The sequence below is a fragment of the Tachyglossus aculeatus genome, chromosome 16 (assembly GCF_015852505.1).
Source record: "Tachyglossus aculeatus isolate mTacAcu1 chromosome 16, mTacAcu1.pri, whole genome shotgun sequence".
Classification (NCBI taxonomy): Eukaryota; Metazoa; Chordata; class Mammalia; order Monotremata; family Tachyglossidae; genus Tachyglossus; species Tachyglossus aculeatus.
Window position 1 is genome coordinate 11420789 of NC_052081.1, and position 14313 is coordinate 11435101.

General features: G+C 41.1%; 1 protein-coding gene across 3 annotated transcripts in view; it reads left to right on the forward strand.

The window, feature by feature from the left end:
- XPR1 (xenotropic and polytropic retrovirus receptor 1) overlaps positions 1-14313 on the forward strand; it is a 155729-nt gene that overhangs the window by 88888 nt on the left and 52528 nt on the right. For 2 of the 3 annotated variants that reach the window (XM_038758511.1, XM_038758509.1), the window contains exon 3: positions 5739-5840. In XM_038758511.1, the coding sequence (XP_038614439.1) occupies positions 5739-5840 (102 nt within the window). The remainder of the gene's footprint in view (positions 1-5738; positions 5841-14313) is intronic. The other variant, XM_038758510.1, reaches the window with a different exon arrangement.

Genomic DNA, 14313 nt, shown 5'->3' on the forward strand with positions numbered 1-14313 from the left:
AAGAGGACCTGTGGAAATAATGATCAGAATTCTAAAGCAAGATTCTTCCGAAGGTTTCTCATCTTAGTTGAACATGGGTCTCAGTTTAAAAATAGATGAAACTCAAATTAAGATAGTTTTAAATAATATTTTATTATTGACTGGCTTGCTATAGCCCAGTCCTGACAGTGTGCAAAAACCATTACTTTTCATGAACAATTTTAGACAGTAAGCTCGTTATGGGCAGGGATCATGTCTACCAACTTGTACTATGATCTTGGGAGCTCCCAAGAGCTTAATACAGTGCTCTGCACACAGTAAGCACTCAGTAAATACCATTGGTGATGATGATGTTGTGAGAGATTTATTTTTTGCTTAAACTTAATATGCTGTTTCAAAGAAATGAAACTATCAGTTTTAAATGTTTGGATAGGATAGTTCTACCCCTTCTTTCAAAGAGAAAGTCAGATGTGAAGTAATAAAAAAAAAACCTCAAACCTTTCCATCAGGATTGGGGTGGGCCCTAATTTTGATAAAACTTGACTGTATGAAGGTGAGCATTTATAGGGAACAATTGGAGAGGAAATCAAGAGGGCTTCCATTCCTCTGTACAATTGATCTAGGCAAATCCATTTTATCGTAGTATCATTATCTGTTCTTTATGGATGCAATGAGAATTGAGAAGCTTCTAAAAGTGTTTTTACTTTCTAGGAAAAAAATACAATCAACTTGTATCCGCTTACTTCAGTGCAAGGGTTCTGAAAGAACACAACCCTTGAGTTATCATTCAATGAGAGAAATCATTCAGCCCTTTGGGATATTTGATGTGAGAACAGAGGAAAAGAGTTTTGATCTGCATCTTAATATTGAAGTACTTGAGGCAAATTTCATGTTAAGCATTTCCAGGATTAGCTAATTCTCAGGAGCTGCTCCTCTAGAGCTGGATTTTTTTTAAAAGTATCCTTTAACATCATAAGCCTCCAGGAAAAAAGTTATGAATTTTTTCAAGAGACAGAAATTCATTTGTAACCTTTATCTTGGAAGCTAATAATGAAAATTAGAGATGGAGGAAGGAAAGGACATCCTGAAAGATAATTACAGAAGGCATGGAACAGTATTGGTTCGATCAAATTCGCATTTTTAGAGACTAGATACACCTACTTTCCCCACAGAAATTGTTTGAGAAATTCAGTTGACATTTCTAAAGGACTTTGTATTCCAAAAAGTGCTGTGTGAATATTTGCTGGCGTTTGCAAAAAAAATACTAAGAATGTTTGCAGCAGCATTTAGAATTAGAATGAGTATGTGATTTGAGGAGAAGAATTCGGGATGTCAAATATTTAGCATTTTGCTGGACTGTGGTCTCCATAGATAATACTTTCTTGGAGGTAATGTTCCTTATAATGTTACTTTGACCCAGTTTTGCTGGGTTAAGTATCATGCATCCAGGCTCAAGGTTTTATGGCAATTTAGATTAAACATAATATGAAAGTAGTCTGTTGTGAGTCTAGCTGGCTGGCCAGCCCAGTGCCCAGTGGCTGCTCTGGAGCAAGTGTGACTCTAAGTAGTTCCTTACTTGCCCAGCATTTCGAGCAAACAGGAAGCCTTTTCTTGTTGCCCAGAGAGGTTGGAAGAGTGGCAGATAGGTCACCACTCTTCTCAAGCTCCATGTTGGCCCTGTGTATATTCATTCAAACGTATTTATTAAGCACTTACTGTGTGCAGAGCACTGTACTAAGTGCTTATATATTTATAATTTATATTTATATTTATAAATATATTTATCGTTGTGTATAGCAGTGTGGCCTGGCCCAGGCACTCATTAAAAGGGCTTACTTTGTACCTCTCACACTATATTTGGAGCAAAAAAGTTTGAAAAGAGTAATATAAGACAAGAACTAAGTTTCATGAGTTGAGGTAGTCAAGGATCCTGAAGTAGAAATTTAAACTCACAGATATTTAAATGAGTGCCCCGACCCCAACATATTATCCAGCAAACACTCCACTTCTCTTCTGCTCTTGTTTAATCTTACTGAGAATGTAATACCCACTGTTTCATTTTTTTTTCCTTTCTTTCAACTGTCCTCTAAACCTCCTGCAGTCTAGATTTCCACCTAGTCACTCTACTGAGACAATATTCATCTCTATTTGACTAAACCTAATAGACTGCTTTCCATTCTAATCTATTTGATATTTATCTAGTTTTTTTTAATTGTTGTCCACACTCTTTTGTTGGAAATTCTGCCCTGTTTTGGTTTTGCAAATAATCACTGGTATTTATTGACGTCTACGGAGTGCAAAGTGTGGTACTAAGTGCTTGGGAAAGTACAGCAGATGCAAAGCACACATGCCCTGTCCACAAGGAATTTTACAACAGTGGGGGAGCCAATCAAAATTATTTAGTTAAGAAGAACAACAAGACTCAGGTGTGGAGTAATTATACCAAGATGCAGTCAGAATAAATTGGAATAAATAGTTGAATGTACAAGCGAATGGGCACACACACACACATGCTGAGGGTGGGTATAAGTACAGACGGAGAACTCTTGCTCTCACCCTAGTTTCTAACATCTCCTTGGTGTCTGGGTTTGGCTCCATTTCCTCTCTTCATGGAAACTGTGAGAGTCCCTCAGGGCTTAGTCCTAAGGCCCTCTGCTCATCTCACTTTACACTCACTCTCTCCCGGAACTTGTCAGCTCACAAGGTTTCAGCTACCACCTCTTTACTGATGAATCCCCGTCCTACATCTCCAGTCCAGACCTTTCATCTCTACAATCTTAGATTTCTTCCTGTCTTCAGGGCATCTCCAATTCCATAACCCTCAGGTACCTTAAATTCACTAGATCTAAAACGGAACTCCTCATCTTCCCTCCTGACTTTCCCATCGCTGTCTCACCTATCTTCCTAGTTTCATAAATTGGCCATCTTGATATCATCTTTTTCTGTCTCTCATTTGCTTTCCATATTTACTCTGCTTCTAAATTCTGTCATTTCTTCCTCAGCAATATTTCACAGATCCTCCATTTCCTCTTGACCCTTTCAACCAATGTCTTGGTACAAACCCTAATTCCTCTCAGATGGATTGCTGTATAAACATCTTCAGTCTCCCCTCTTCAGATTATTTTTCACACAGCAAAGTAAATGTTGTTTGAAACACAGCACATCCCTCCTTCAGAAAACCTCTAATGGCTCCCCAAAATCTCTCATGTAAAATAAAAGCTCCTGTGTCTTGGTTTCAAAGCTCTCTGATTCATGCCTACTAGTCTTCTTCTACTGCACTTCATCTTGAGTCTCTACTCTTCCAAGAAAATCTCTTAATTTTCTCTCGCCCTCAACTCTTCTACCTCTGACTCACTGTTCCACTTCCTTAAACACTCTCCCCTCCGTTTTGCCTAACCTACCCTTGCCCTTCCCTTCCTTCAGAACCCTTCTATAAAACCACCTTCTCCATGAGGCCGTCCATGAATACTCCCCCTCCAGGGCAAGTCTTAACATTTTTCATGGCTGTTTCATCATTCATGAATCATATTTTCTATTTATTTCTACTCCGGTGTGTTCTTATGTGGGCTAGTGAAGGCTTAACCATTGTTTATTCACTGTTACTGCGTGCTCATCTTCCCCAAGTAGTCTAAATTCTTTGAGGGCAGGAACCCTGTCTTAATTTTCACCTACGTATTCCCTAAATGCATAATACAGTGCTATGCAGACAGTGATAATGATGGAGTCTCCTATTGAGGATTAAGGGGCCTCAATTCTGAGTCTTCAGGACTGAGATTCTGTGCAAAGAATTGATTATAATGCTAATTCACACTTCCTTGTCTCTGTCAGTCATGCTTCTGCTGGGGCATGAAGTGTTAATGAGCAAATAGGTGGGCAGGAGTTGGGCACAATTTTATGGGCTGGACCCACTTGCAGATGAAGTGACCGCAGTATGGTGCTGGTGTTGAACTATAGTCCAGCGGACCAGTACCGTGGGAGCTGCTCCAGTCTTTGCTGCCTACATTAGCTAGCTGTTTTTCAGGATTCCTGCTGAAATGGTCTACCTCAGGGAATCCCCTGTGTGACTCTCTAGTCAGAAACTTTGACCCCTGACTTCTGATGGCAAAGCACCAGCAGGTATCACCTTATTGGCAGGACCAGGACTAGAACCCTGGTTTCCTGATTCCCCAGTGTTACTTCTTGTACTAGCGTCTCGGGATATTATTGACGATGAAGATGACTGTGAAGGGAAAGGGGAGGTTTTGTGATAGTAAGGTATGGTGCGTGCTCAATACATTTTAATTGATAATGGCAAGAGAATAAGAGGAAAAAAACAGAAAATCTACTTCAGTTTTTGCAAGAATACAAGGAATAATATGAGGAAGAATACAATTCCAAACTACTAATAATCAAGAAAGAGTGAATAAGATGAAAAGTAACATTGTTTTTACAGTTTGGCAGAGAGGACCTGAATGCCATTTAGCTTTCTCAAAGGATGCAGTTTACATATTCTTAAACCACCTTGGAGTGTGGTGGTTATATGTAGACTTGCTCTCCAGAAGATCATGAAATTTTGAACTTAGTGTTTTGAGAAGTTCAATGCATCAGTGATGAACGGATCAATAATACCATATACTCATGGTAAAAAAAAACAAAACCCAAACTGGCACCTGTGTTGAACCAACATTTTTATTCACCTATTTGAGTACAAGTCTTCTTGAAGCAGTCAGGTAACAAACACATCTAAAATGATGTGTAAAACACACAATCAAATCCCATCATGTGAAAATGAGACAGGGCATTTTCTGGATTTATTTTTTTCCCACCAAAATGGCATGTCCACTTCTCTAGTGGAGCTCTGTTTGTCATTTCTCTCGGGCTGGGACAGTTACCTCTGGACCTCGTGTGACAACAGTACCACACAAGTAGATTTATTACTTATTTGCAAGAACTCAGTTTCAGGTACAAATCAGCCAATTTGGGGTTGGACAGTTGTGAAGGGAGGACTAAGGGGGAAAAAAGGATGAGAAATAGAAGGCAAATTTGCCCAAGTATGAGAAGACTCACCCACAAAGAGAACAACCCTAATAAGACTGTTTGTTCGTTTATGGAATTCATTAAGTGCATACTGTGTGCCAGGCACAGTACTAAGTGCTGTAGTAGATGCAAGATAGTTGGGTTTAACACAGCCCCATATAGGGCTCACAGTGTTAATCTCCATTTTACATGTGGGATAACAGGCACAGATAAGTTAAGACTGGAGAGAAAGTTCTAACTGCTTAGAGAAAGGTTCTAGTAAATTGACTTAAAGTTTGCATTAACTGTATTACCAGGAGGTAGCATTGAATGTCAGGCATGTCATAAGGAATGCTGTTCTATTATTCATCTACCTCTTGGAGGGAGGCCAAGCAGTAAAAGAATGGTGAATTTTTTGTTCTTTGTTTTCACCCAGTCCTTCAAATTATCTCTTGTTATTTTGTGGCTTGTTGGCATTAAGTTATACAAGATTGAATAAACTGTTCAACTTTATTACAGAAGAGAGAGTAGAAATAAGAGCATCTGATTCAGTTAAAGTTCATATTCCCTCAAGGAATCCTTCGATTTGTTTTTTCATGATATTGCTTCAAAGAGCCAATAGAGTTGATTCTCCAGAGCAATATTTTTCTTAGTTCTCATTTTGAAAACCAAGGTATTAGTGGATTAGAATTTCATATGTTCTATTTTCTTTTTTCTAAGCCCTCAGCATCTAAGCCCTTCCTTATTGTATCTTTGTCTTTCAGTTACAGATGAGGACACAGTGAAGAGATATTTTGCCAAGTTTGAAGAGAAGTTTTTCCAAACCTGTGAGAAGGAACTTGCCAAAATCAATACCTTCTATTCAGGTAAGCTGTCTTGTCTGAACTAAACATCATTATTCATATTTACATGGCTTAGTGGATAGTGCATGGTTCTGGGAATCAGAAGGACCTGGGTTCTAATGCCGACTCTGCCACTTGTCTGTTGTGTGACCTTGGCCAAGTCACTGAACTTCTATGTGTCTCAGTTAGCTCATCTGTAAAATGGGAATTAGGACTGTGAGCCCTACGTGGGCCTTAGACTGTGTCCAACCTTGTAGTTATCCAAGCGTTTAGAACAGTGCCTGTCAAATAGTAAGCACTTAACAAATGCCATTGAAAAAAGATAAAAATCTGATATGGAATGAGATTTGAACATTTTCAACTAGTGTTCCCTGGAGAACCCACTCTGGAGGCACCAATTGCCATGATGCTAAATGAGCTCTACAGTTTCCTTTTTGGGAACCTCTAAAACCCACCTCTAACTGGTTTAATTCCTGTGCTGCTAGGAACTTCTGAGAGCAGGGTGCTTTGGAAGCAACAAATAATAATACTAATAATGATGGTATTTATTAAGCATTTACTACGTTCAAAGCACTGTTCTAAGCGCTGGGGAAGTTACAAGGTGATCATGTTGTCCCATGGGGGGGCTCACAGTTTTAATCGCTATTTTACAGATGAGGTAACAGGCACAGAGAAGTTGTGACTTGCCCAAAGTCACACAGCTGACAGTTGGCAGAGCTGGAATTTGAACCCATGACCTTTGACTCCAAAGCCCATGCTCTTTTCACTGAGCCATGGTGCTTCTCCATATATGAGAGGGTAGTGGTTATTAGCCATATTCGGTGTCAGGTGTAGATACAAGTTAAATTAGCTGTAGCTCACATTGAGGGGTTGTAAGTAGAAAATTAAATGAATTTATTTACTATGAACAGATTCCCCCAACCTATAAATACTATCAGTGACCAAATCAGGAACATCAAATTATATTCTCCAAAAAATAGTAATACCGTAAATTCCCTGTGGGAAGGGAACATATCTCATGTTTCTGTTCTACTTCCCCAAGTATTTAGTAGAATGCTTTGCAATTGGTGCTAAATAACCATTACTGCCGCTACTACTGAGTGATGACTTTTTTAAAAAAATAATATGGATGGGAGGACCTCTTGAACTGGCATACTTTAGGGACCCTGGAGGACAAAATTCAATCCTGGTTAGAGTTATGGATGCCATCTTTTACATGGTATAGTTCTGTCCCTTGGTGCTTGGTTTCCCAGTGTAAGGACCTTGACTCATGGTTGTTTCATTGCTGTTGGTCCTAGTATAGTACTTGGAAGCCCTTTGATTTCCTGGGAATGAAACGTTATCTTTAGGTTTTTTATTTTGATATCACTGTTGGTGCCGTCTTCTTTAAACATTTTAATAGTACATTTCATTTTACTTGCACCCCAGGGCACTTAAAGACGGCATTTAAAAAATGTAAAAAAAAAAGCAAGGAATATTTGAAAATAGAGGTGGTATTTTTAATTGGAACTGGCTGGTTTGAGCCACTTAAAGCTGTGCCCATTTTATATGATAAACTACCTGTTAAAAAGGTCTTGAGATCTGCTACTTAGGTAACTGCTTCTGCCTTAGTACTATTTTAAAAAGGACCTCCATGGTTGCACTTGTAAAAGTTTTCCCCCTCGTTTTAAAAAGGACCTCCATGGTTGCACTTGTAAAAGTTTTCCCCCTCATGGTCCATCTTCTGCTTGCATTTGATCCTAAGCAGAACCATTTGAACTTGTGCTATTAAAGCTAAGGTAAGCCAGATTCCCAGTCTGGTGCTGGGGCACACCGATGGTCCACTTGTAGCTCTTAGGGGTGACTCCAGATCCTTCCACCATCACCACCACCCCCACCGCCCCGCAGCTGCTTGTTAGTGCATTAATTGGGTCCCTAACTCGAAAAGGTTGGGAAAATTGTGGAAACATGAGAGAGCTGATGTGTTAATTAGTTCCATTTGTGAGGGGTGGGTTATGTTACTCTGGAGCATCCTGCATGTTACATTGATTCTTATCATCATCATCATCAATCGTATTTATTGAGCGCTTGCTGTGTGCAGAGCACTGTACTAAGGTCCTGTGAAATGTTTGGAAGAATATTGACTTGGAGCAAAGAGCAGTTAATGTTTTAGGACTTTCAGTTCCCATTGTTTACAAAATATAAATGTCTATCTTAAGCCGCTCCATGTTGGCAACTTTCCAGGAGCAGTTTTCTACTCATCTGTTGCTGGGAATTCCAAAGTCGTGGCCGACTTTCAGGCCCCGGTTATACCGTTCTGTCCACATGGCCCGGCCGAGGGCTTCGTCAGCTAAATGGATTCAGATTGTTATAGTCGCCAGACCATCTTTTGAGAGGTTGGATGCCGGGTCAGGAAGTAATGAGTAATATGAAGAATGTGATTGGCAGAAACACAATTTGGCCCTTGCTCTAGACGGTATCACTTTTCTTTTGAGCTAGCCTGTGCCAAAGTAGTCTCATTTAAGTTCTGCAGTTTCCAGATAGCAGGGCACATGAGGCGCCATAAACAACACAGGACAAATTTCAGCCTGTTACTACCTCCCCTCCCTTCCAGCTTCCCCTGTTTAGCAAATTGCTTAGCGGTCATCTAAGCAGGGTGTTTGAGGACAGATTCGTTCTGAGAGTATGTACTGGAGGCCTATCCTAGGTTGAGTAAGGGGTCTCCTTAGTGGTGAGAACCAATGTTTCAAGTGATTCTGGGGCTGATAAATAGAGAAATGGAAGCATCCTATGTTCTTACCTATCCCCTTGGATGGATTATAAATCCATATTTAAATAAATAAAATTGTCAGATTCGTTTCTGTAGCTTACCTCAAAGCGTCAACCAATGCAGGCTAGGGGAAAGAGGACTGGGAGTCAGAGGACTTGTATTCTAATCTCAGTTCTGCCTCTTGCCCCCTGCATGATCCTGGATCTTAACTTCTCTATACCTCAGTTTTCTCATCAGTATAACGGGGACTTTTAATACCTGTTCTCCCTCTCCACTAGACAATGAGCACCAACCAAGTGGGTCAGAAACTGTCTGGTTTGATTGTACTATATCTAAACTAGTGCTTAGCATGGTGTTTGCCCATAGTAAGAGCTTAATCAATCAGTGGTTTTTATTGAGTGCTTTCCTCCCTACCCACAAAGAACTTAAAGCCTGTTCTGGACTTTCCAGAATATGAAGGAATAACCTTTCACCTCTAACCTTATAGAGAAGTTGTATTTAGTTGCTCATTTTACCGCTTACTCTAACCTACAAACTGCATGGGATTTCCATGGCTAAAGAATCAAGCGTCTTAGTAAAAACATCCTCAGGTCCATAGGCGAATGCACTTTATCTGAGGCTAGTACATTTCAGTTAGTGGGACTATAGATCTTTCCCTTTCCCACATCCTCCCATATTCATTCATTCATTCAGTCGTATTTATTGAGTGCTTACTGTGTGCAGAGCACTGTACTAAGCGCTTGGGAAGTAGTCGGCAACATAATCTCCCATATATGCCAGACAGCTGTTTTCCCCACCTTCAAAGCCACTAAGCCACGAGAAGCAGCATCGCTTAGTGAAAAGAGCATGGCCTTGGAAGTCAGAGGTCATGGGTTCTAATCCCGGCTCTGCCACTTGTCAGCTGTGTGACTTTGGACAAGTCACTTAACTTCTCTGTGCCTCAGTTCCCTCATCTGTAAAATGGGGATGAAGACTGTGAGCCCCCCGTGGTACGACCTGATCACCTTGTATCTCCCCCAGTGCTTAGAACAGTGCTTGGCACATAGTAAGCTCTTAACAAATGCCATCATTATTATTATTGTTATTAGAAGGGGGAGACAGACAACAAAAAACATGCAGACAGGTGTCAAAATGGTCAGAACAAATAGAATTAAAGCTATATGCACATCATTAACAAAATAGAATAGTAAATATGTACAAGTAAAATAGAGTAATAAATCTGTACAAATACATACAGGTGCTGTGGGGAGGGGAAGGAGGTAGGGTGGGGAGGATGGGGAGGAGGAGAGGAAAAAGGGGGCTCAGTCTGGGAAGGCCTCCTAATATATGCCCCCTTCCTTACAAATGTACACCCCCTGGGCCTGGCCTTCTTTTTTGAATGAGTTTCCCTGTTGAATAGTGATCCCTTCAGAACAGGAGGTGTTGCCTCAGCTTCCCATTCCTTCTTCTTCAAACACTCCTTCAATCCCTCTCCCAGATTCGAGAGAGACTGTGTTGAGCTGGGCAGTGGGGCATAAGCTGATACTGAGGACTATGGTTGCAGGTCAGAAGTACTAGTGGAGGAGGCCTCTTCACTGGGTTCCAGTCTTTGATGGGGCCAAAGTATAAATGAAGGGAAAAGAAAGACAATTCAAAAAGAAAGAGCATGAGGATGCAAGTAACAGGACAAGAGAAAAGCCTCTGGAGAGTTTGTGTGAGTGGAAGTGAAATAGTGGATGATTGGGAGAAAGTGAGTAGATGGGAAATTCCAACACACTGAAGATGAGATGCTAAAGGAGCTGGCTGGTAGAGTGACTAGAAGACAGTTCTTTGACTTTTAGAATAGTGTGTTAATCCTCGATCTTTCTGAATTTTAATATTTTCTATGCCTTGGACCTTGTTTTTCCTCTCCTGTTCTTCTCCCTTCCTCTTCATTGGGAAAACCTGTCCAGTACTCAGGCATAATGTAAGTTTTTAAATTTTTTTCCCCCAAAGAAGCACTAATTATAGCATAGTGCTCATGTAGTGTGGGTAAAGCTTGAGAATTTTACAAAGCTTAAGGGAAGGAGCAGATGAGGGTACAGATGTCTGTACTAGAGCTCTACTCTGTCCTCCCCCACAGGAGCTGTAGAGCAGCCTTTCAGTTTTCCACTGGGCACTGGTTCAACTAAGGTGCCAGAGGAATAACAATGTGATGATGTTGCAAGTGAGGCAAATGCTTAGCAGAGCTACTAAATTTCAACACCAAAGACACCTGTCGGTTTGACCTTCACAAGATCGCTAAAATCTGCCCTTTCCTCTCCATCCAAACTTCTACCATGTTAACCCAGGCACATATCCTATCCTGTCTTGATTATTGTATCAGCTTTCTTGCTGACCTCCTAGCCTCCTGTCTCGCCCTACTCCAGTCCATACTTCATTCTGCTGCCAAGATCATTTTTCTACAAAAACGTTTCAGGCCATGTTTCCCCACTCCTCAAGAACCTCCAGTGGTTGCCCATCCACCTCGGCGTCAAACAGAAACTCTTCACCATTGGCTTTAAAGCACTCAATCACCTTGCCCCCTCCTACCTTTCCTCACTTCTCTCCTACCACTTCGCTCCTCTAATGCTAACCTTCTCACTTTACCTTTATCTCATCTGTCTGGCCTCCGACCTCTTGCCCAAGTCCTGACTCTGGCCCGGAGTGCTCTCCCTCTTCAATTACTGTCCCCCTCTTCAAAGCCTTAATGAAGGCATATCTTTTCTAAGAGGCCTTCCCCGACTCTTTTCCTTTTCTTCCACTCCCTTGTGCATCACCCTGACTTGCACCCTTTATTCACCACCCTCCCCACCCCTCCCCACAGCACTTATGTACTTATCTGTAATTTTATTAATTTCTATTAATATCGGCCTTCCACTCTAAAGTATAAGCTTGTCGTGGGCAGGGAATTTGTCTGTTGTATTGTTATATTGTACGTTCCCAAATGCGTAGTACAGTGCTCTGCACACAGTAAGCACTCGATATATATGATTGACTGACTGACACCTGTATTGCCAACCCAAATCTTTGTGGTGGTTGCAGGACTCTCCAAGGGGCCCCAGAGGATCTGAGGGGAAAATTATGTCATCATCATCATTAGAGAAGCAGTGTGACTTAATGGAAATAGCATGACCCTGGGAGTCTCTGCCTCCTGTCTGCTGTATGACCTTGGGCTAGTCGCTTAACTTCTCTGTGCCTGTTACCTCATCTGTAAAACGGGGGTTATATTTTTTAATGGTATTTGATAAACACTTACTATGTGACAGGCACAGTTCCAAGTGCTGGGGTAGATCCAAAGTAATCAGGTTGGACACAGTCCATGTCCTACATGGGACTCATAGGCTTAATCCCCATTTTACAGATGAGGTAACTGAGGCGCAGAGAAGTGAAGTGACTTCCCATGGGTCACCCAGCAGACAAGTAGCAAAACCCAGGTCCTCTGACTCCCAAGCCTGCACTCTTTCCACTAGGGCAGGATGCTTTCCCTACTTTGGCTTACTGAGCTAGATAGGGACCGTCTGTATTGTCGATTTGTACTTCCCAAGCGCTCTGCACACAGCGCTCAATAAATACACTTGAATGAATGAATGAATGAAAAGGTGAGAGTAGTGAGATCCATTTCTTCTAGTCAGTAGGTCTTATTGTTTCCTTATTGCCATGCAGTTCTTCCTTAACGTATGCATTTTTATCATGCATTTTGGACAGAACATTGTTAGAGAATTAAGTAATGACAATGTGCATCAATCAGAATGGAATGGGATGTAATGCAGAGAGAAACAGTTTTTTGCACGAGTTTTCCATAATGTGGGGTTCATCAAGAATGTAACTCCCATGGGGGTTATAGGAGAACTGAGTGTACTCTACTGTGTTCTACCTCATGTATGATCTCAGAGAGGCAAAAATGGGGCCTTGAGTTTTTCTCTCTCGGGGGTGACGAGGAGAAATAGATCAGATTTTATTACCTTGAGGTAGGGATTGTGTATACTAATTCAGTTGTCCTTTCCTAAGATAAGCTCCCCCTTTTAGACTGTGAGCCCACTATTGGGTAGGGACTGTCTCTATATGTTGCCAACTTGTACTTCCCAAGCGCTTAGTACAGTGCTCTGCACACAGTAAGTGCTCAATAAATACGATTGTTGATGATGATGATGATAAGTTTAGTATAGTACTCCGTGCTCTGCACACTGGAGGCCCTTAGAGATATTCTTTGCTACCAAATCATACTAATTTTCTTAGCACTCATTAAGGTGTTGTGAAAAAAATTAGCTAGAAATTACTATAAAATGCCCTAAGTCCTTATTGCTAAGTGAGGTGTTAAATTAATCCCTCTTGCCTCAAAGGGATAGGCCAGGGAAATCATAAAGTGGGGGCAAGGTAAAGTTAATTCTTCAATAGTATTAACTGAGTGCTGCCTCAGTTAATCTTTCTCTGCATACTCTGAAGAATGGAATTTCAGTACTGTGGCAGTCCTTTCACCCAGGATCTCTGACAGTATTTCTCTTCCTAGAAAAAGGGTAGTTCTCTGTAGTCACACACAGTGCCCAGATGGTGTATACATAATATTGAGTGTCTCTCCACAGAGCTGAGATTGAAATTCTGAAGTTCCTCTTGTCTAGACCTATGCTTAATCTTCTTGGGCACACTACCCCTTGGGAGAAATTTATTGATATTTTTCTTATTGATGTTTTTCATTAAAGCCAAACATCTGTCACGGTTAGCAAAAAGCCACAGACGTAAATGCTCTAAAAATACATGAATATTTATGTAGACTTATTTGTTTTCAGAAGGAGGAAAGCAGATCTGTGACATCAATATAAAACATATTAGACAGAACTTATTCATTCATTGATTCAATCGTATTTATTGAGCACTTACTGTGTGCAGAGTAGTGTACTAAGTGCTTGGAAACTACAATTCAGCAACAGAGACAATCCTGCCCATTAGTTGCTGTTGGATTTGCAGGTGGTGATGTTGTTGGTGGTGAAATTCAGTTCATCGTGCAAGTTTGAGCCCTACATGGGCTCAGGTCAGCCCAAGATCTTAGACCACATCTTTTCCAAAAACCTGGCTAGAGTAAAACAATTTGGTTGTATGCCAAACCAGAACTATAGGAGGACAGAAGTTGTAATTCTGAAAATACAGCATATGCCACCTTGTGTGTGCATGCTGGGACATCTAGTCCTATGTGTAAGTAATTACGTTTAGTGGTGGAGTGGGAAATGGCTCTGTAGTCACTGCCCTCCTGAGTTATATTAGTGTGTGGGCAGGGGTCTTGCCTTGGTTTGTTTTTCACTCCCAAGCATACAATAGAAGCCTTCAGTGGTCCGCATCCAGCAGAGCGAGTGTATTGATTGATTGACGGCAGTCTATGCTAGATCTTGTACTGTATATTTAAGTAGGCAGGCCCTTCACACAAAACAAAGGGCTGCTTGCAACCAACCCCCACCCAGCCTTCAGGGAAATGTTAGAAAAATGAAAACTGCATGGCAAGGCTGATGGAGGTGAGGCATTGTGTATTTTTTTTGACCAAATCCACAACCGAAAGAGAAGGAGAGGGCTAAAATTTAAAATATCACCCTTCCTTAACCTCTTGTCCCTCCCAAACCCCTTCCCATATTTTGCATCTGAACTGCAATTGTTCGGTTCCTGCTGTGTAATTTATAGTAGCCACTTAAAAGAAGCTTGCTTTGGGTTTTCGAAATGTGGGATCTAGGCAGACTAGTTCTTGAAATTTTCTGGAACTCATAC